Source organism: Dreissena polymorpha, chromosome 1 (genome assembly GCF_020536995.1).
Source record: "Dreissena polymorpha isolate Duluth1 chromosome 1, UMN_Dpol_1.0, whole genome shotgun sequence".
NCBI lineage: Eukaryota > Metazoa > Mollusca > Bivalvia > Myida > Dreissenidae > Dreissena > Dreissena polymorpha.
In genome coordinates this window covers 97,569,199-97,589,555 of record NC_068355.1, presented here as the reverse complement: position 1 = coordinate 97,589,555, position 20,357 = coordinate 97,569,199, and the positions used below count along the sequence as shown (strand labels likewise).

At 36.2% G+C, this 20,357-nt stretch overlaps 1 protein-coding gene across 1 annotated transcript in view; it reads left to right on the top strand.

Moving 5' to 3' along the window:
* LOC127841682 (NADH-ubiquinone oxidoreductase subunit 8-like) overlaps positions 1 to 20,347 on the top strand; it is a 21,456-nt gene extending 1,109 nt beyond the window's left edge. The window contains exons 2-6 of the mRNA XM_052370735.1: positions 10,419 to 10,487; positions 12,558 to 12,656; positions 13,995 to 14,167; positions 14,940 to 15,068; positions 19,953 to 20,347. Of these exons, the coding sequence (XP_052226695.1) occupies positions 10,419 to 10,487; positions 12,558 to 12,656; positions 13,995 to 14,167; positions 14,940 to 15,068; positions 19,953 to 20,084 (602 nt within the window). The 3' untranslated portion in view covers positions 20,085 to 20,347. The remainder of the gene's footprint in view (positions 1 to 10,418; positions 10,488 to 12,557; positions 12,657 to 13,994; positions 14,168 to 14,939; positions 15,069 to 19,952) is intronic.
* The last annotated feature ends 10 nt before the right edge of the window (positions 20,348 to 20,357 follow it).

Sequence of the window (20,357 nt, the reverse complement as noted above, 5' to 3'; positions counted from 1 at the left end):
TATATTGCACATGCGGATTATCCCTCTATTTTTGAACTAAACATTGAATGTTAAAGACTCATTAATGACGTAGAATTAATTTTACAAAAAAATTGTTTTGTAAACCGTTTCAAACAAAGACAAAAGCAAACACATTTTCAACATTTATTTCAGTATAATACAACTATCGATAGCAATAAGCGACCACTATCTTGAAGACCACCATGGCCTGATAAAATCAATAATTAGCCGATAAATCGCTGATAAGGTGTCATAAATAACACTGGTACACACGAGAAGTAGAATCAGATTGTTAATTGGGGGCAATAAAGGGATTAGCGGTGGTAAGTGTTAGCGAAACAGAGCTTGAATAGGGAATTTTATTGGGAACCTATAGACCGTACATCGTTTTTTTAAGGAATGGGGGGACAAATCGTCTCATATCGGGACGCCAAGACAAAGGGCCCAAAAGCGGGACTGTCCCGCCGAGATTGGGACGTCTGGCATGTATGAGCTATGTATGGAGACCTATGCCTCGAAACTATGTATGGAGACCTATGCCTCGAGCCTATGTATGGAGACCTATGTCTCGAATATATGTATGGAGAATGATGCCTCAAGACTATGTATGGAGACCTATGTCCTTGGGACTATATACGGAGACCTATGCCCTCGAGACTATGTATGGAGACCTATGTCTCGGAGCTATGTATGGAGACCTATGTCCTCGAGACTATGTATGGAGACCTGTGTCCTCAGGACGTTGTATGGAGACCTATGTCTCGGAGCTATATATGGAGACCTATGTCTCGGAACACTTCGTTATGACTCTGAGTCCAGTGATTTTTTTTGCCAAAAATTACAGCCGATATTCGGCTGCTTCCCAATTGCAAAAAATGACGTTTTTTCCCAAAAATTTGATAAAAATTTCCCAAAAAAAGACAAAATTTTCCCAATAAACCCAATAAGATTACAATGTAATTTAGCAATCATTTAAACGAGTGCCGATCGAGCTTGTCAATTCGTCGCCGAACGACAACTGACTTACGTATTGTTCGCGCATTTAGCCGAATAGGATTTTTACATTGCTATCCACATCTCTCTCAATATTGCGGAGGATACCAACGATAGTCGATGTATCCCGATTGTAAACGCCAGTTTTTACACACGTCCACGATGGCGGCAAGCAGATGAGAAATTTGCGATGAGCAGCAAAAATGATAAATTACATTCAAATTAACAACGGATATCATATGGTTATTACGGAATAATTTAATGCGTGTGTCCATTAACGCAAAATACAACGTTTGAGATAAAAACAACAAATATTTATTAGAAATCTTCACAGTGAATGTGCATCACGGAAATCATTGTTGGGAAATTGGCGTTAGTCTACCGGTACTCACAAAGTAAATGCATTTAAGATGAGTATCGTTCGGTAATGGAAAGAGACAAACATGATATGATTTATATGTTAGTGGATCTGTGTATAATCAGATTCATATGCATATTCTGCTTTATTATGTTTGTCACGCTTTACAGTTTACTGAAATAGCATTGAACGGAGGATGTCAAGTGCAAGATGTTGAAAGGTAAAGAAATGAAATAAATTATTTTAACTCCATTTCATACATCATTGACATAGCAAGACCACTAAAGCGTGTTTTTTTTATATATTTGTTTATGTTTTCACCATATAATATTTAATTTTAAAAAAATACTGAATTAAATTCTTACTGTTAAAGAGGTTATGATTAAATGGTATATTTAAGAATCTACATGTATATAGATTATTGCAAGTTCAATATGCATGTGGAAGGATATTAACTTAACATTGTCTTCATTGTAAGAACACATTAAATTAGCACTTTATAATATAAAAATGCTGTCAAACATACTTTAATAATTTTAATTCTGTAATTATAATTATATTTATAATGTTTTCCAATTTCATGGTTTATCGCGCTTTTTTTCCCAAAACCATGATTTATCGCGCTAATTTTCCCAATCCAAATGGCACAGGCTGTAACAAAAAAATCAAAAAAAATCACTGGAGTCTGTGTGACTCGTTACCCTAGGTATGGAGCCTTGTAGTGTTGTGTGAAGGTATGTGACTTATATATCAACTATGAGCAACCCGGGCTGCTGAGGGGTAGGAATCCAGCTTCAAGGCTCAACGTTTGAAGAGGATAGCCAGTCTCTATGTGCCTAAAGTCCCTAATGTTTGTTAATGACATAATTTAATTACCTATTTTCGCGATGTTAACTCGACGAAGTCGGTAGTACAACTGACTATTCATAGAAGAAACGCGCGCTTTTATACTTTCTGCTCATGCGGCTTTACTCGTACATTTCCATAGTGATACAGTTGAGATCTACGTTATAGTGGTTTGACTTAATTATAAAGCATAATAATGAGGTTCTGGTCTTTTTCAACGTAATAAACATTAATTAAACAAATGGATATAAAAACAACACACAACGATACATTTCTAGGCATATTTTCAACAATGAATAAAACATACATGCCATAATTTTTCAGACCAATTCCGGGACATTGAGTTAAATTGTCCAGGACTTTTGCCGATTTTCCGGGACATGTATAAAATGTAGCGATATTTATAGACATATGCATTTTTGGTACGTTTTTTTTTGTTTCGCATCGTTAATTGCAAAAGTTCGAAAGCCTATCGGAAATACACTTGATCTATTAACGTCAAATTAAACATTACTACTCCCGTTACTAGATACAAGCCACGTGTTTTCAGTGTAAGCGTTCTAAACATAGATGGTGATGTCACTGCGTTATTGTTATTAAGACCGGTGTGTAACGCGTAGTTGTTGATACGCCTTTATTCATTTATAACATTTAGAACAAGACAATAATAAACCTAGTGAGGATGACGTTTTTATATGCATACTTTTTTACTCAACTACTTTGTTGGTTAAACGTGCGAACATAAACTGCTTTTATTTTTTACTCAGCGATGTTGGACTTCAGATGTGTTAACAACTATCCTTTGCCCTGAAGCAGTGGGAAATAATGACGTAGTAGATTAAAGTCAATTAACAACCACACTTAACAATGCCGCCTTTTCGGTTTGACCGCGAACGTGAGACAATCGATATGATAACAAAACCCCTGTTAATTGATCGATTTTGACGCGTAGCGTAGTCTGCCTATTCGGGTAGGCATTGTCATGGAGACGCTGCAGATAAACACAGATTCAAGGTGCAGTTAAGCCTAAGATAAGGTACATGTATATATGGATTTTGTAAATTCTGGGACATTTGACAGATTTCCGGGACAGCAGGACAAGTTCTTCATTTCCGGGACTGTCCCGGACAATCCGGGACGTATGTCATGTATGAATAAAACCTCAGTTATGCTAACCAGAAATCAATGGACACTTAATATATTAACTAAAAGGAACAATATACCCAAAGGAAAATGAACGTAAGTAAAGAACGGTGGTAGGTTTAAAATCACCACAAATCTATCAATTCATTGATCTGACGTTTCATTAATGACATTATGTAACATGTTTAGTTGCAATAATATGTTTAGTTGCAATAATCTAACTCCAAGCTATTGACCCTCCAGGTCGCTTGGAGTTGCAACTGATCTTTCAACAAGATCTTTCATAGAAACGTGCCGCCCAGAGTCCGGGCGGCATTTTAATCGGTAATATTAGCAACATTAACTAGAAATGGCGTGGCAGAGGCTGACGCATATCCCCACGCCACATCTTTGACCTAGGGGGCGCCCCAGGGTTGGTAATGGGGCCATGCATAGTTGAGATTGACCGTATTGTCATAAGAGATATTTAGTATCAATTTGAAGTAAATCGGTGTAGAAATAAAGAAGTTATAGTAAAAGGCAATTTTGGGTGGGCGGGGGCGCCCCAGGGTTGGTAATGGGGCCATACATAGTTGAGATTGACAGTATTGTCATAAGAGATGTTCAGTATCAATTTGAAGTAAATCAGTGTAGAAATGAAGAAGTTATAGTTAAAGGCAATTTTGGGTGGGCGTGGTCTATGTGGGCGGGGCGCCCCAGGTTAGGTAAAGGGGCCATGCATAGTTGAGATTGACCGTATTGTCATAAATGATGTTCAGTATAAATTTGAAGTAAATCGGTGTAGAAATGAAGAAGTTATAATGTTAAATAACATTAAAAAATGAGTGAAAATCTCTGACCTGGCCCCACCCCAACCCCCATAACTTTTGACCCAGGGGTCAGATCAAAATTCCAAATAGTGCAGGGTGGCACATATCCTCATAGCTACCATGTGTGTAAGTTTCAAGGTTCTAGCGCTTATAGTGAAGGAGGAGATAGTGGCCAGGACGGACGGACGGCGGAGATAACCACAATATCCCCACGCTTTTTTGGAAAAACTCACTAATCTGCTGGTACAAATAAACATGACTAATTTATAATCCTTTCAAAATCACACACCGTATCAACCGTTTTAATTTAAAGTAAGCTATGATTGGTTGATTTAATGGACCAGCGTTGTTTGTACCGGGGTGATAAGTGGGTTTTTCTAAACTAGTGCTTATCCGGGATAGATCTATTAAAATAACTTACTTGATATGGTGTGGTGTGCTCCATAGTTCACCACATAGTTCATGAAAATGTGTAAGTTTTTGTAATGGAAAATGCAGAGTGCTCTAAATTTGAAAATACAAATGTAATCTATCAATTTTCTCCGGATCTCATGTCTAGTCAACCGATTGTCATACACCAGCTTTCCCCGGAACAGATTGAATCATTTATTAAAAACTTCGGTTTTCAGTTTGATATCGTTTTTTGTCCCCTACCGGTTTCAGCGGAGGGGAATTATAGTTTTCGCTCTAAGTGTCCGTCGGTCCGTCTGTCCGTCGGACCGTCAGTCTGTAACACTTTTCTGGATCCTGCGATTAGTTTGAAAGTTCTTCATATTTTTTCATGAAACTTGAAACATGGACAGATGGCAATATGAAGATTATGCAGGGCATTTCATTTTGTTCCTACATCAAGAATTCTGGTTGTTATGGCAACAAATAGACTAGAAATACTGCTTAAAATGGTGAATCCTGCACACTTTTCTGGATCCTGCGATAACTTTAAAAGTTCTTTATTTTTATCCCAAAGCTTTTTGAAAAGCGTGGGGATATTGTGGTTATCTCCGCCATCTGTCCAGTTGTCCGTCTGTCCGTCCTGGCCACTATCTCCTCCTACACTATTAGCACTAGAACCTTGAAACTTACACAAATGGTAGCTATGAGCATATGTGCGACCCTATTTGAAATTTTGATCTGACCCCTGGGTCAAAATTTATGGGGGTTGGGGTGGGGCAGGGTCAGAGATTTTCACTTATTTTTTTTAGGTTATTTTACATTAACTTCTTCATTTCTACACCGATTTACTTCAAATTGATACTGAACCTCTCTTATGACAATACAGTCAATCTCAACTATGCATGGCCCCATTACCAACCCTGTGGCGCCCTGCCCACATAGACCACACCCACCCAAAATTGCCTTTTACTATAATTTCTTCCTTTCTACACCGATTCACTTCTAATTGATACTGAACTTCTATAATGACAATATGACAATACGGTCTTTCTCAATTATGCATGGCCCCATTACCAACCCTGGGTTAAACATGCGGCGTGGGGATACGCGTTGGCCTCTGCCGCGCCATTTCTAGTTTTTCATGAAACTTGAAACATGAATAGATGGCAATATGGACATTATAATGCACATCAATTCATTTTTTCCTATGTCAAAAATTGTGGTTGCTATGGCAACAGATAAAAAAAATCTGACAATGGTGTAGCCGGTAGGGGAGATATATTGCTTTGCATTAGTCTACTTTTGTTAAGTTTTTGTTTTGAGTTTTTTTCCACAAATAAATTGCCAATCGATGTAGATGATAACTGGTATTGTGTTTGTCACGATGTATTAGGTTTATTATCCCGAGGCTTTTTGAAAAGCGTGGGATATTGTGGTTATCTCCGCCGTCTGTCCACCCGTTTTGCTATCTCCTACTACACTACAAGCACTAGAACCTTGAAACTTGCACACATGGTAGCTATGAGCATATGTGCGACCCTGCACTATTTGGAATTGTGATCTGACCCCTCGGTAAAAAGTTATGGGGGTTGAGATGGGGCTGGGTCAGAGATTTTCACTCATTTTTAGCTCGACCATTATATATGAAATATATATAGTGGAGCTATCCTACTCACCCCGGTGTTCCGTGCTGTTTATATAGCGTGCAAATATTAAAGTTTTCGTACTACCCCAATTATTTTATTGTCCCTTGACATATTGCTTTTATATGTTGCATACTTGTTAACCAACATGACCCCAACCTATAAACAAGAGCAGACAACTCTATCAAGCATTTTGTCATAATTATGGCCCCTTTTCCACTTAGAATATGCAGCAAATGTTAAAGTTTTCGAACTACCCCATTTATTTTCATTGTCCCTTGACATATTGCTTTTATATTTTGCATACTCGTTTACCAACATCACCCCAACCTATTAACAAAAGCAGACAACTCTATCAAGCATTTTGTCATAATTATAGCCCCTTTTATACTTAGAATATGGATATAATTGATAAATATATGTTAAAGTTTGCGTACTACCCCAAATATTTCCTATATCCTTTGACATATTGCTTTTATATGTTGCATACTTGTTTACCAACATGACCCCAACCTATAAACAAGAGCAGACCACTGTATCAAGCATTTTGACATAATTATGGCCCCTTTTACACTTAGATAATTGAACATTTTGCTTAAATTGCCATAACTTCTTTATTAATGAACACATTTCATTATTACTTTGACAAAACAGCACTTACCTGAATACCACAATGGATTCCACCCAAACAATACCCCACGCCCCTACCCAGAATCCCCCCCCCCCCAATTTTTTTTTTTTAAACATCATCTAATAAATTACCACATCCCACATTATACCCCCCTCTCACCCCCCTATCCCCCCCCCCAATTTTTTTTTTCCTTTTTTTTTTTAAAAAGATCGTCTTATAAATTATTGAATATGAACAATTTTCCCATGATGGCTTACGTTTTACTGTCAAGCACTCAAATAGTCGAGCGCTGTCCTCTGACATGTTTTGTTTATGTTATGTACTTAAACATTGGCCATACATGTAACTTTTGCAATATTGAAGATAGCAACTTGATATTTGGCATGCATGTGTATCTCACGGAACTGCACATTTTGAGTGGTGAAAGGTTAAGGTCATCCTTCAAGGTCAAAGGTCAAAAAAACAAATCCAAGGAAGTAATAAGCTTTAAATGGAGGTAATTAATGAACCTGCCCAATGATAATTTTTTTTTAATAAATCAAAGCGGCGCAGTAGGGGGCATTGTGTTTCTGACAAACACATCTCTTGTTTAATGTTATTATACATGAATTTTTTCATTTCTACACCGATTTACTTCCAATTAATACTGAACATCTCTTATGACAATACGGTCAATCTCAACTATGCATGGCCCCATTACCGATAACTTGATTCTGGGACTTTTTGCATTCTTTTTAAAGAACCAGTAAACGGCATTAGTAAATGGGTATCGAATTTAAAAGTAGGCATTGCGATGACATTTAATATCCGACAGCATTTTTTTAAACAAAGCTTAAGCAGTTGAGTTTTTCACTGGCAGTTGGCAACTCTCCCCCCCCCCCCCATCTGCTGCTCGTCTTTCTCCAGCTGCTACCCCCTCCCAGAACACTCTTAATTGTCCATTTGTTATACAAAATATCAAAATACCTGTCACGAAGTGACATGGTGAGCCTATGTGACCGTGTGATGTCCGGCGTCCGTTGTGCGTGTGTGTGTGCGTGCATGTTTCCGTCAACAATTTGTTTGTGTAGACAGTAGAGGTCACAGTTTTCATCCAATCTTTATGAAATTTGGTCAGAATGTTTATCTTTATGAAATCTGGGTTGGGATTGTATTTGGGTCATCTGGGGTCAAAAACTAGGTCACTAGGTCAAATAATAGAAAAACCTTGTGCAGACAGTAGAGGTCACAGTTTTACTCCAATCTTTATGAAATTTGGTCAAAATGTTAATCTTGATGAAATCTGGGTTAGGATTGTATTTGGGTCATCTGGGGTCAAAACTAGGTCACTAGGTCAAATATTAGTAAAACCTTGTATAGTCAACAGAGGTCACAGTTTTCATCCAATCTTAATAAAATTTGGTCAGAATTTCTATCTTGATGACATCTGGGTTGGGATTGTATTTGGGTCACCTGGGGTCAACAACTAGGTCACTAGGTCAAATAATAGAAAAACCTTTTGTAGACAATAGAGGTCACAGTTTTCATCTAATCCTTATGAAATTTGGTCAAAATGTTTTATCTTGATGAAATCTGGGTGGGCATTGTATTTGGGTCGTCTGGGGTCAAAAACTAGGTCACTAGGTCAAATATTAGAAAAACCTTGTGTAGACAATAGGGGTCACAGTATTCATCCAATCTTTATGAAATTTGGTCAGAATGTTTATCTTGATGTACATCTGGGTTGGGATTGTATTTGGATCAACTGCGGTCTGAAACTAGGTCACTAGGTCAAATCATAGAAAAACCTTGTGTAGACAGTAGAGGTCACAGTTTTAATCAGATCTTAATGAAAAATGGTCAGAATGTTTGTCTTGTTAAAATCTGGATAGGGATTGAATTTGGGTCATCTGGGGGTCAAAAACAAGGTCACTAGATCAAAGTAAAAAACACACTTTTGTAGACAGTATAGGTCACAGTTTTCATCCAAAAATAAAATCGTCTGGGGTCAAAAAATAGGTCACTAGGTCAAATCATAGAAAAACTTTGTGAAGACAATAGAGGTCATAGTTTTCATCTGATCTTAATGAAATATGGTCAGAATGTTTATCTTGAAAATATCTGATTTCGGATGACTGATATGGGTCATCTGGTTTCAAACATTAGGTCACCGGCCAATTCTAGTAAAACCTTGTGTAGATGAAAGAGGTCACAGTTTTCTTCCCATCTTAATGAAATTTTGTCAGAATGTATTAATTAATGAAATCTGGCTTGGGATTGTATATGGGTCTGATAGAATTTAAGTTGATGCAGCAAGGTTAGTCAGGTGAGCGATTCAGGGCCATCATGGCACTCTTGTATCCCTAAGTTGCCAGCTGGTATGGTGCTACTAACCTTTGATAAAATGTATATTTATCTAAATCACATTAAAATATAGCAATTTTAGGTGCTGAATGGTTGGTGAAAAGATCTTCTAAAATTCCCCTTTTCGCCAAAAACGACGCGAAATTCCCCCCTCTAAGGGCCCCAATCCCCCAAAGTGTAGAGAGGGCCCTGAATACATAACATAACTTATGGTGCACAAACAAATTTAAAAGAAAGGCTTTATAGTTACACCCCAATATACATTGTTTAGTCGAGTTATTTACCAACCAGTTAAAAATGTCTCAATGTGTTACTGTACAAACATGTTTTCAAGGATAATATTGTAGTGAACTCTTAATTCATACCACAGTCTTTATAAATCAATACCTTATTTGAAATTTTTTGGACAAATATGTTTTAACTAACTTTGCTATCAGCTTTCAAGTATTACTATTAGTAACTCAATATGATTTTTAGTTGCTTTAAGTGCTGATTCCATATTGAGACTAAAACAAATGTGTAAATTAATAATATCTCAACATTCAGTTCATCACCCATCAAGCTGTATAAGATAAAGTCACTTATATCCTCAATTTTAAAGAATTTGTTAGCAAAAAGATGTTTACACTAATTTCCAAATTTTAGCCAAAACAATATGATTTTTTTCAAATCCAACAGGCTTAGGATTCATTCCCAAAATGGATTTTAAAGGGGCCTTTTCACAGATTTTGGCATACATGTATTTTGAAGTTTGTCATTAAATGCTTTATAATTGATAAATGTAAACATTGGATCTTAAAAGCTCCAGTAAAAATTCAAGAATAAAATTAAAAAAAGGAAACAATTGTAGCCGGTACCAGGGCTCAACCCAGTGACCCCGGGAGTCCTGGAGTTAGTCTGAAGTAAAAACGCATTAGCCCTCTCGGCTATTCTGCCGGGTATGCACAGTATCAGAATTTTATACATTATATAAGCAATCTTCGTAGTTTCGTAAATTTAAACGACAACAACAGAACTCTCCAAATTATTCAATCGTTTGGCGTTGCAACGCTTTATAATTTTTAGGTTTTCAAATCGTCAGAAGATACATATAATGGCTATATTGGACTATGGTAAATGTTCAGTAATACTGTTTCCTCATAAATATCATAACTAAAACGAAAATTTGCGAATCTGAAACAACTTTTTTCAATTTTGTCAATTTACCAAACCGTGAAAAGATCCCTTTAAAAGACACTGATGTTAATTACCTGTTACAGTTTACCAGGCTGCTGTTCGGCTGCAGCCAAGATGTCTGTACAACACAGTGCAAGGAAAGGGAGACTTCAGTAAGCACAGTCAGCTAGGATCTCTTAGTATCAAAATATACATGTAACAATAGGAAATTGCATGCTGGAACATTCAGATATTAGAGTAACATAAGTATTGGTTAAAGTTGTTGAGTTGTTGTGTATTTTACTATTATAAAGTAAATAGTATATTGTTGTATATAAGTACAGGTAGTATATTTCATGTCTATTGATAGCCATTTCATCAGGGGATTGTTGTTATTTAATTGTTATTGTCCCCTACCGGTTTCACCGGAGGGGACTCATGGTTTGCGCTCTGTGTGTCCGTGAGTCCGTCAGCCTGTCACACTTTTCTGGATCCTGCGATAACTTCAAAAGTTTTTAATATTTATTCATGAAACTTGAAACTTAGATAGATGGCAATATGGACATTATGTTCGTCATTTCATTTTGTTATTATGTTGTATATTGCTTTGCACATGTCGGTCCGTTGGTCCGTCCACCAGGTGGTTTCCGGATGATAACTCAAGAACGCTTAGGCCTAGGATCATGAAACTTCATAGGTTCATTGATCATGACTCGCAGATGACCCCTATCGATTTTGAGGTCACTAGGTCAAAGGTCAAGGTCACTGTGACCCGAAATAGTAAAATGGTTTCCGGATGATAATTCAAGAACGCTTATGCCTAGGATCATGAAACTTGATAGGTAGATTGATCATGACTCGCAGATGACCCATATTGATTATCAGGTCACTAGGTCAAAGGTGAAGGTCACGGTGACCCGAAATAGTAAAATGGTTTCCGGATGATAACTCAAGAAAGCTTATGCCTAGAATCATGAAACTTTATAGGTACATTGATCATGACTCGCAGATGACCCCTATGGATTTTGAGGTCACTTGGTCAAAGGTCAAGGTCACGGTGACCCGAAATAGTAAAATGGTTTCTGGATGATAACTCAAGAACGCTTATGGCTAGGATCATGAAACTTCATAGGTACATTGATCATGACTCGCAGATGACCCCTATTGATTTTCAGGTCACTAGGTCAAAGGTCAAGGTCACAGTGACAAAAAGCATATTTAAAAAATGGCTGTCACTACAACTGAGAGCCCGTATGGGGGGCATGCATGTTTTACAAACAGCCCTTGTTACCTCAAAAATATATATATGTAAATTGTTTTTAAATATATTTCTCACAATGGTGGAGCCAGTAGGGGACATATATTGCTTGGCAATAGTCTTGTTATGAATGGAGCCTGAGAGCTCAATTCTTTATCTAATAACTGGTCCTACAGCTTTAAACTAAAGTACTTTAGATTGTTTTAGTGAAAAGTTCTGTTTTGCATCTGAAAATTTGATATTCTGAAGTATTAATTTATAATACAGAGTCTGTCAAAATGAATTTTGCCTTGTAAGAGTGTCGTTATACATTCAGCCTCATTATTGATGTAAATATTATCCATTACTGTATTGTGTCTTTCTAGAATCGGGTTATCATAAATCAGTAGCAGTCATGATTTCATGCATAAAGACTGAAAGAAAAATTGTTGATAAATACCGGTAGCTTGACTTCTGTATGTCCTTTTGGAATAAGAGTTTTTTAGTGACAGTCGCAATACGCTACTACTTTAGTAATATAGATTAATCAAAGCATGAGTCTCATTTTACTCACATTATATTATAATTAAATTGATAATTTCAACACACAAATATGATTGTACAAAACATGCCGTAATCAAATGTGTTCAGAGGCATAAATGTAAGTTAACCCTTTCCCACTCAGAAGCAAAGTGAAAATGGCTATGTGCAAACGGCATAAAACCAGAACAGCATGTGAATAACTCACAGTCTGTTCAGGTTTAATGCTGTTTGCTGCTCATCAGTATCTAAAGTTTGGAGATGTTGCCTTAAACGAATGAATCTAGTAAGAAAGGCCTTAAATATAATAGAATTTTCTAAGGGACTACAAATGCATGAAAATTCTTATCTAAGTGGTAAAGGGTTAAAGCAGCATTGACCTTGTAATAAATGTTGATTTGTTAGGAAATGGTTTCAAGGCTGAAAGTGTGTACCCATTTTCATGACATCATATTTTTCTGTTCAGTTGATGTCAGTTTGAAAGAGAAGGCCCCAACTGATCGTACTCTGCGTGAAACAGCTGATGTCTATGGAGTTGGCTTTTTTATTGCAGAACTATTTAAAGGTGGGTTGTGTCAATATTTCATCATAAAGTTACCCTATCATTATATCTGGTTAAGGTTAACTGTGCTCATAAAATTGAGATAGATGTATTTAGTTGCCATAATATTAACTGAACATATAATAACTCTAGTAACAATGTAACTTATAAGCATCTGATTATCTGACCATTGGAATTACTTCATTTATGATTCTCCATTCATGACATTTTAGAAGTGTATTTCCATGAGCATATGAATGTTCTGTGAAACACATAAGGTACATATCCTACTAAAAAAGACTGAGATGAAGGCCGGACTATCCTAATTATATGCTTAATTAATTGTTATGTATATAGTAAGGGTTATAAAGCACAGCTGATTGAATTTGTCTTTCATTTTTAGCGAGGCTGTTTTCGGAGAAACCCCAAGCTATTGTCATAGCCAGCTTGTCCGCCGTAGACGTTGTGCTAAGACCTTAGCATTGGCTCTAAAATCAAAGTGCGACAACTTTGAAACTTCATACATTATGTAGATGCACCTTGATGAGTTCTACACGCCACACCCATTTTTGGGTCACTAGGTCTAAGGTCAAGGTCACTGTGACCTCTAATATCAAACTTTAACATAGGCTCTAAAATCAAAGTGCTTCCACCTACAACTTTGAAACTTCATATGTAGTTGTACCTTGATGAGTTCTACATGCCACACCCATTTTTGAGTCACTAGGTAAAAGGTCAAGGTCACTGTGACCTCTAATATAAAACTTTAACAAAAACCTTTACATTGCCTCTAAAATCAAAGTGCTTCCACCTACAACTTTGAAACTTCATATGTAGATGCACCTTGATGAGTTCTACACGCCACACCCATTTTGGGTCACTAGGTCAAAGGTCAAGGTCACTGTGACCTCTAAAAAAAAAAAAAAAAAATTCTGACAAGCTTTCGCAGCCGATCGTGGCTCTGTTATGCGGTGCTCTTGTTTAATATTTGCAACACACACACTTGTCGAAAAGTGAAGTGGAGCAGCAGGAAGAGGAGTAGTCTTTATTCAATTGTAGATCTCTTTATTGTAAACCCTTGTATGTCATATGTTTATGGACCTCAATCAGGGTAAACTAAACTTAATTAATGCATGTGTGTAAAGTGTCATCCAAGATTAGCCTGTGCAGACTGCACAGGCTTATCAGAGACAACACTTTCAAACTAAACTGGACAAGACTCCCTTTAAAATAAAAATTATATAAAAACAGACAGTGTTTTCCCTGATTAGCCTGTACAGACTGCACATGCCTATCTGGTATGACACTTAACGCACATGCATTTAACCCAGTTTCATCAGAGCAACGGTCATCCTATTACAGGATTCAGTATCGCCAACAGCATGGTGCTCCGGGAGCAAGCAACCATCAACTACCCATTCGAGAAGGGTCCCCTCAGCCCCCGTTTCCGTGGTGAACACGCACTCAGACGCTACCCCTCCGGTGAAGAAAGGTGTATTGCTTGCAAGCTGTGTGAAGCAGTGTGTCCTGCACAGGTAAAAAGGCGTCCAAACTTGGTCACATAATGTTTATATCCTCATTAGCAAACTGTAATGTTATGTGTTTTAGGAGCCAACTTCTTGCACATTTCTTATGCAACTGTTTCGAAATATGCCATCGCTCTCAATCATTGAGAGTAACAGGGTCATTTGCTTTTGATTTATTATCTTTTGTCTGTTAAAAAAATCTGGATTTTGCTTAAACTCCAAAAGTACCTAAGCTTAGTTAATGAAACTGATCGGATAATATGCATGTTGTTGATGGGTTTTTTCTTTAAATTGTGTTTGCTATGGTTTTGAAAAATTTTGAAAACTTAAATGTGCATCTTGCCACAACTAAAAGGTACATAAAGTAGTTCAATTAAATGTATGGAGGTCAGGATCTTACTCCAACAACATTAATCTGGTTTTGGACTTCTATAATATTTGTCAGTCACAAAGCTCTTGTTAATAAAAATCTTTAAACACAGTTTTTCTCTAGTGATGTACTTTTTAATATTCATACCTTATCAATATTCAAAAATCCATTACCTCTATGATTAATTTTGGTCTTAGCAAAACACTGTTCAAAAACACATGATGTACTCAAAAGAACAATACATTGGTAGTTTACATTTGTCCATACTGGTTTAGTACTAAGTTAGAGAAGGAGATTGTTTGTTACTTTAAGTGTCATTCTCAAAATTGAGTTAGAAATATTATTCAATAAATTATTTATTTGATTATTAAATTTGATCACTATTTCAACTGTAATTAAACATTTCGGTAGGCCATCACCATCGAGGCAGAAACTCGTGCCGACGGCAGCAGGCGGACTACACGGTATGACATTGACATGACAAAGTGTATCTACTGTGGCTTCTGTCAGGAGGCCTGCCCTGTGGACGCCATTGTTGAGGTGAGAGTCATCAAAGCACTGGCGGCAAATGCTATGGTTATTGTCCAAACTAGGGTCCATTTTGTAACATTCATATCGGTGAACGTGAGTTTGATTAGTAGAATAGCATTTACTCAAGATGTAGGAACAAACTCTTAAGTCATGAGGTTGAACAAAATCCTTAAGAGCTTTTAAAAAGATTAATAATGCTCAAATAATTTCTGATGATCATCCTATAAACTATTTTACAAAGATAAGCACTGAATTAAGTAAGATAAGATTTTGGATTAACATAAAGAGTAAATGAAATAAGTACAGCATACATTTTTATTCGATTCACTAAAAGGACTTTGGAACATAAACATTATTTATTGCATTTGTTGAAAACTAAAGAGGTTTTAGTCACATATACATGTACATATTTAACTGTCATTAAAATGAAAGCGTTTTTTAAATGCATTGAACTATTTTTTATGTCAATCGGGCCTTTAATCTGAAATTTTAAACAATATAAAACAAATGGATATTAAAATTTAAATGTGGCAAGTATTCTATTTAGTCAAAACTTTTTGTTAAAACTATGTTTGAGATTGCGATTTGTTGTAGTTCAGGGCTCAACATTAACCTAAAAACCAACTTGCCCTGCCGGGCAAGTATTTAGAAGATCTGCTTGTCCTGAACGTAAAGCCACTTGCCCAAACAGGAAATATCACATTAACTGTAAACCTCATATTTTTTTATAAAGATCAAAATGATACACCACACAATCTTTTTTATTTTTGCACAATATTTTAACAAAATGATTACAGGAATTAAATTCTTATTAAAGTCTAAATTAAATGCTCTTTGTTCTTTTTTGCACTTGCCAAGGCGGACAACTAGATTATAAAATAACTTGCCCGGACCCAATTTTAACTTGCCAGGGGCAATAGGACAACCGTTAATGTTGAGCGCTGTAGTTGTGTACTTTGGAGCTTCAGTTTGATTCAAAATAGAGTTTTTTTATTTACAGGAGATGATTATCTTATCATAATATGAGTCGTGGTCATTAAAGTCTCTGAACCATAACTGTCTTTTGGCAATAACTTAAATTGCAATTAATTCCAAATAAATTTTAAGATGAAAACAAACACTAATGATTAACACACTTTATATTGAATCAGTATTTCAACCTCTGCAAATATTTTTTTTAATAATTCATATTTTTAAATTAAAATCCAATTACAGAAGCGCATTTAACTTTAAGTTTTATATTTTACTGAATCTAAAGCCAGTCTGGTTTTAATAGAATTTCAATTGTTGATGGTGATTGTTTTCATAATGTTGTAGAAAATACACGTTCAGTATTTGCAAATCTTTACAAGGTAAATAAACATCACTGTCTTAAGTTAGTATACCATACTGAGGTGTGAATAATGCATGTTTTTAGCTCACCTGACAGGGCTAGAGATAATTTTTGGGGTAATTGGGTTTTTCACCCCCTGTTTTGACAACAATAGGGTTTTTGTATATTCAATAGAGTTTTTGCACACTTTTCACCCCCTACTTTTGAGCTTATTTGGGTTTTTCACCCTCGGTTTTTAACTCAATTGGGTAATTTATGTAATAACATATATAATATAATAAAAATCTACTAAGGGTACTATATTATTATGTGCATGTGAAAAATAAATCACTCCCCATAACTTGTTTTTTGGGCTTAACAACCTCGTTCAAAATCTCCGATAATATTGGGCGAACTACATTCACTGGAGAAATGATCACGTCTTGCAACATATCTTGCAGCAAACCAGCACAGAAGCTTTCGGTTTCCCCAATATTCTGGGGTAAATACCTGTCTAAAGTGTTTGTTTGTTTGAGGACTCTCTTTCTACGGCCACGAGTGGCCATTTTGATATTTTAAGAAAATGAAAGTAGAAATCAGATGGGTTTACGAATAATAACAATAATTTTATACCCCAAAGATTGATAACCGCTGGAAAGACGGCCTTCTTTTCTTCATAGGACCGCATATATTCTATTCAGTACATTTTTGTACGGGAAATAACCAGTCTAAAAAAACGCCCTATGTTTGTAATAATTGCGTTTAGTGACGCATGGTTTTTACTGGAATTACGTTATGAAATTTATATTTGCGTTTTTGTATGCTTTATTTTGAATTTAATTACATTTTTGGTTTAATTGGGCAATAACGTACATACGCTTGTTATCTCTAGCAATGCTTCATGGTGAGCTTTTGTGATCGCTTTTTGTCCGTCGTGCGCCGTCAACATTTGACTTGTGAACACTCCAGAGGCCACATTTATTGTCGGATCGTTATGAAACTTGGTCAGAACATTTGTGCTATTGATACCTTGATTGAGTTCGTAACTGGGTCATGTTGGGTCAAAAACTAGGTCACTAGGTCTAAAAAAGAAAAATCGTGTGAACACTGTAGAAGTCACATTTGATGCCCAATCTTCATGTAACTTTGTCAAAATGTTGGTCTTAATGATATGCTAGTTGAGTTCAAAAATGGTTCCGGTCCATTGATAAACATGGCTGCCAGGGGGCGGGGCAGTATTCCTTATATGGCTATAGAGAAATCTTGTGAACACTAGAAGTCACAATTTTTGCCCAATCATCATGAAACTTGGTCAAAACATTGGTTTCATTGATATCTCAGACGAGTTCGAAAATGGTCCAGATCCGTGAAAAAACATGGCCGCCAGGGGGCCGGGCAGTTTTCTCTATATGTATATAGTGAAAACGTGAACACTCTAGAAGTCACATTTTTGGTCTAATCTTCATGAAATTTTCTGGATATGACCCTTGAGTTCGAAAATGTTTTGGATCGGTAAAAAAGCATGGCCGCAAGGGGGGGGATCATTTTCCTTAAATTTATATGGTAAAAAAGCTTGTGAACACTCTATTAGTCACATTTTTTGCCTAATCATCATAATTTTTTTCTAAACATCAATGTTATAGATATCTCGGACGAGTTAGAAAATGGTCATGATGGGTGGAAAAACATGGCCGCCAGGGGGTGGGGCAGTTTTCTGTATATGTACATGTATATAGTGAACACATTTTAACAGTCTAGTTCTGATATGCAAAAATGTTAAAGAAAGATAACCTTTACATACTTTGGAATAGTTAACTCCCTTGTATAAACCTGGGACTTCCTTCATAAAATGTGGTGTACATAAAGACAGTAGTTTGCATGCACTTAATAAACCTATCGTTTCTATGTCATAAAATAACTGTACATGTACAAATGCACTGTAGAGCCTAAAATAACACAAGTGTAAAGAAAATTTAATTTGGGATTTTCTATTCAAACATTGAGAGATCATATTTCCTAAAAAGCCTAGTAAAGATTGTAAATTTCAACCCACTCTTCTGGTCAGGTTTGGGAGAGCACATGTTATAAACTTAGTGTCTCATTTGTACATGCATGTACATACTTTATTACCTCCAAAGCAGATAGTACAAGTGGTAGGTCAGTATTACATGGATTGGTGTTCACTGTTTACAACAGATCACAAGCCCATCTGATACTGGTCATTATCTTGGCAAGTGGCCAAAGTTGGAGAGAAATTATGGTCTGTTACATACCTGACTTCTTTGTGTGGTAAACACATGGTACTGGTCATGTGGTCAAGTTGTTAAGACCACCTGTTTACATTTGCTCAATACACAACACTAGCCTATGCTGTTTTTAATCAGATTGCATTGCTATTATGTTGGTCATTGACTAGGTTAGTTAACTGTTCTAGATAACATATTTCACTACCATTAATAATGAAACATTACAAATTGTGTGCACTTTTCACACATTGTCAAATAAGTCAAAATGAGTGAAAGGTATCCAAAAGATCAAAGACTCAGCCATATAATGGGTATTTTGATTAGTATAAGTTCTGATTGGTTTTTGCACTCTTAATTGGATTTCACAGGTCATTGACATAAGTGAAATAAATTGGAGACAGAATGTATACAGAATTTCATCTTAGTATTAATAAGTACATGATTCCATGATACTTATTGGGGATTTTATTTTAAAATTAAATGGATTATGTGTAAACAAATAATTTACTTCCTTCATTCCCACAGCATTGGATATGAGTAAATCATTAGTGTTTACTAGTTTGTTTGGGTCCTGTTGAGTGTAGCTGAATGTGTGTATTTGTGCATTTTAGCTCACCTGAGCACAATGTGCTATTGGTGAGCTTTTGTGATCGCTTTTTGTCCATCGTGCATTGTGCGGCGTCAAAGTTTGCCTTATTAAAATTCTAGAGGCCACATTTATTGTCCAATTTTCATGAAATTTGGTCAGAAGATTGGTCTCAATGATATCTTGGATGAGTTTGAAAATGGTTACGTTTGTTTGAAAAACATGGCCACCAGGGGGCGGGGCATTTTTCCTAATATGGCTATAGTAAAACCTTGTTAACACTCTAGAGGCCACATTTATTTTCCGATCTTCATGAAACTTGGTAAGACGATTTGTCCCAATGATATTTTGGATGAGTTCGAAAATGGTTCCAGTTGGTGCAAAAAAAAAAGCCGCCAAGGGGGCGTGGCATTTTTCCTTATATAACTATAGTAAAACCTTGTTAACACTCTAGATGTCATATTTTTTGTCTGATCATCATGAAACATTGTCAGAAGATTCGTCCCAATGATATCTTGGACAAGTTTAAAAATGGTTCCAGTTGCTTGAAAAACATGGCCACCAGGGGGCTGGGCATTTTTCCTTATATGGCTTCATGAATCTTCATGAAACTTTGTCAGAATATATTTTTTAAAATGATACCTTGGACGTGTATGAAAATGGTTCCGGTCTGTTAAATAACGTGGCTGCCAGGGTGTTCACTTGTCATGAATGTAAGTAAGAACATTTTCATCATCTCTTCTTTGCAGGGTCCTAATTTCGAGTTCTCAACTGAGACTCACGAAGAGTTGCTGTACAACAAAGAGAAGTTGCTAAGCAATGGTGATCAGTGGGAAGCAGCCATAGCAAATAACCTGGAGGCCGACTATCTCTACCGATAGACTGTTATCATACTAAAGCGCTTAATGGATTTTTATTGACACTGTTTTGACATTAATATGTTCTGTGCTTGTTGCGAAAGATGAAGTGCAAGTTATTTCCTAACATACATAACATAGATTTTAGGCATTTGGCTAAAATTGAATTGGTGGTTCTTTTGTTTTACCAGCGTAGTATCAGATTTTCTTGGAATGATTTAACTTATATTATGGTTATGCAGATTTGTTAAATGTAAAAATTGTTTGAAATAAACTATGAAATATTATTACATTCAA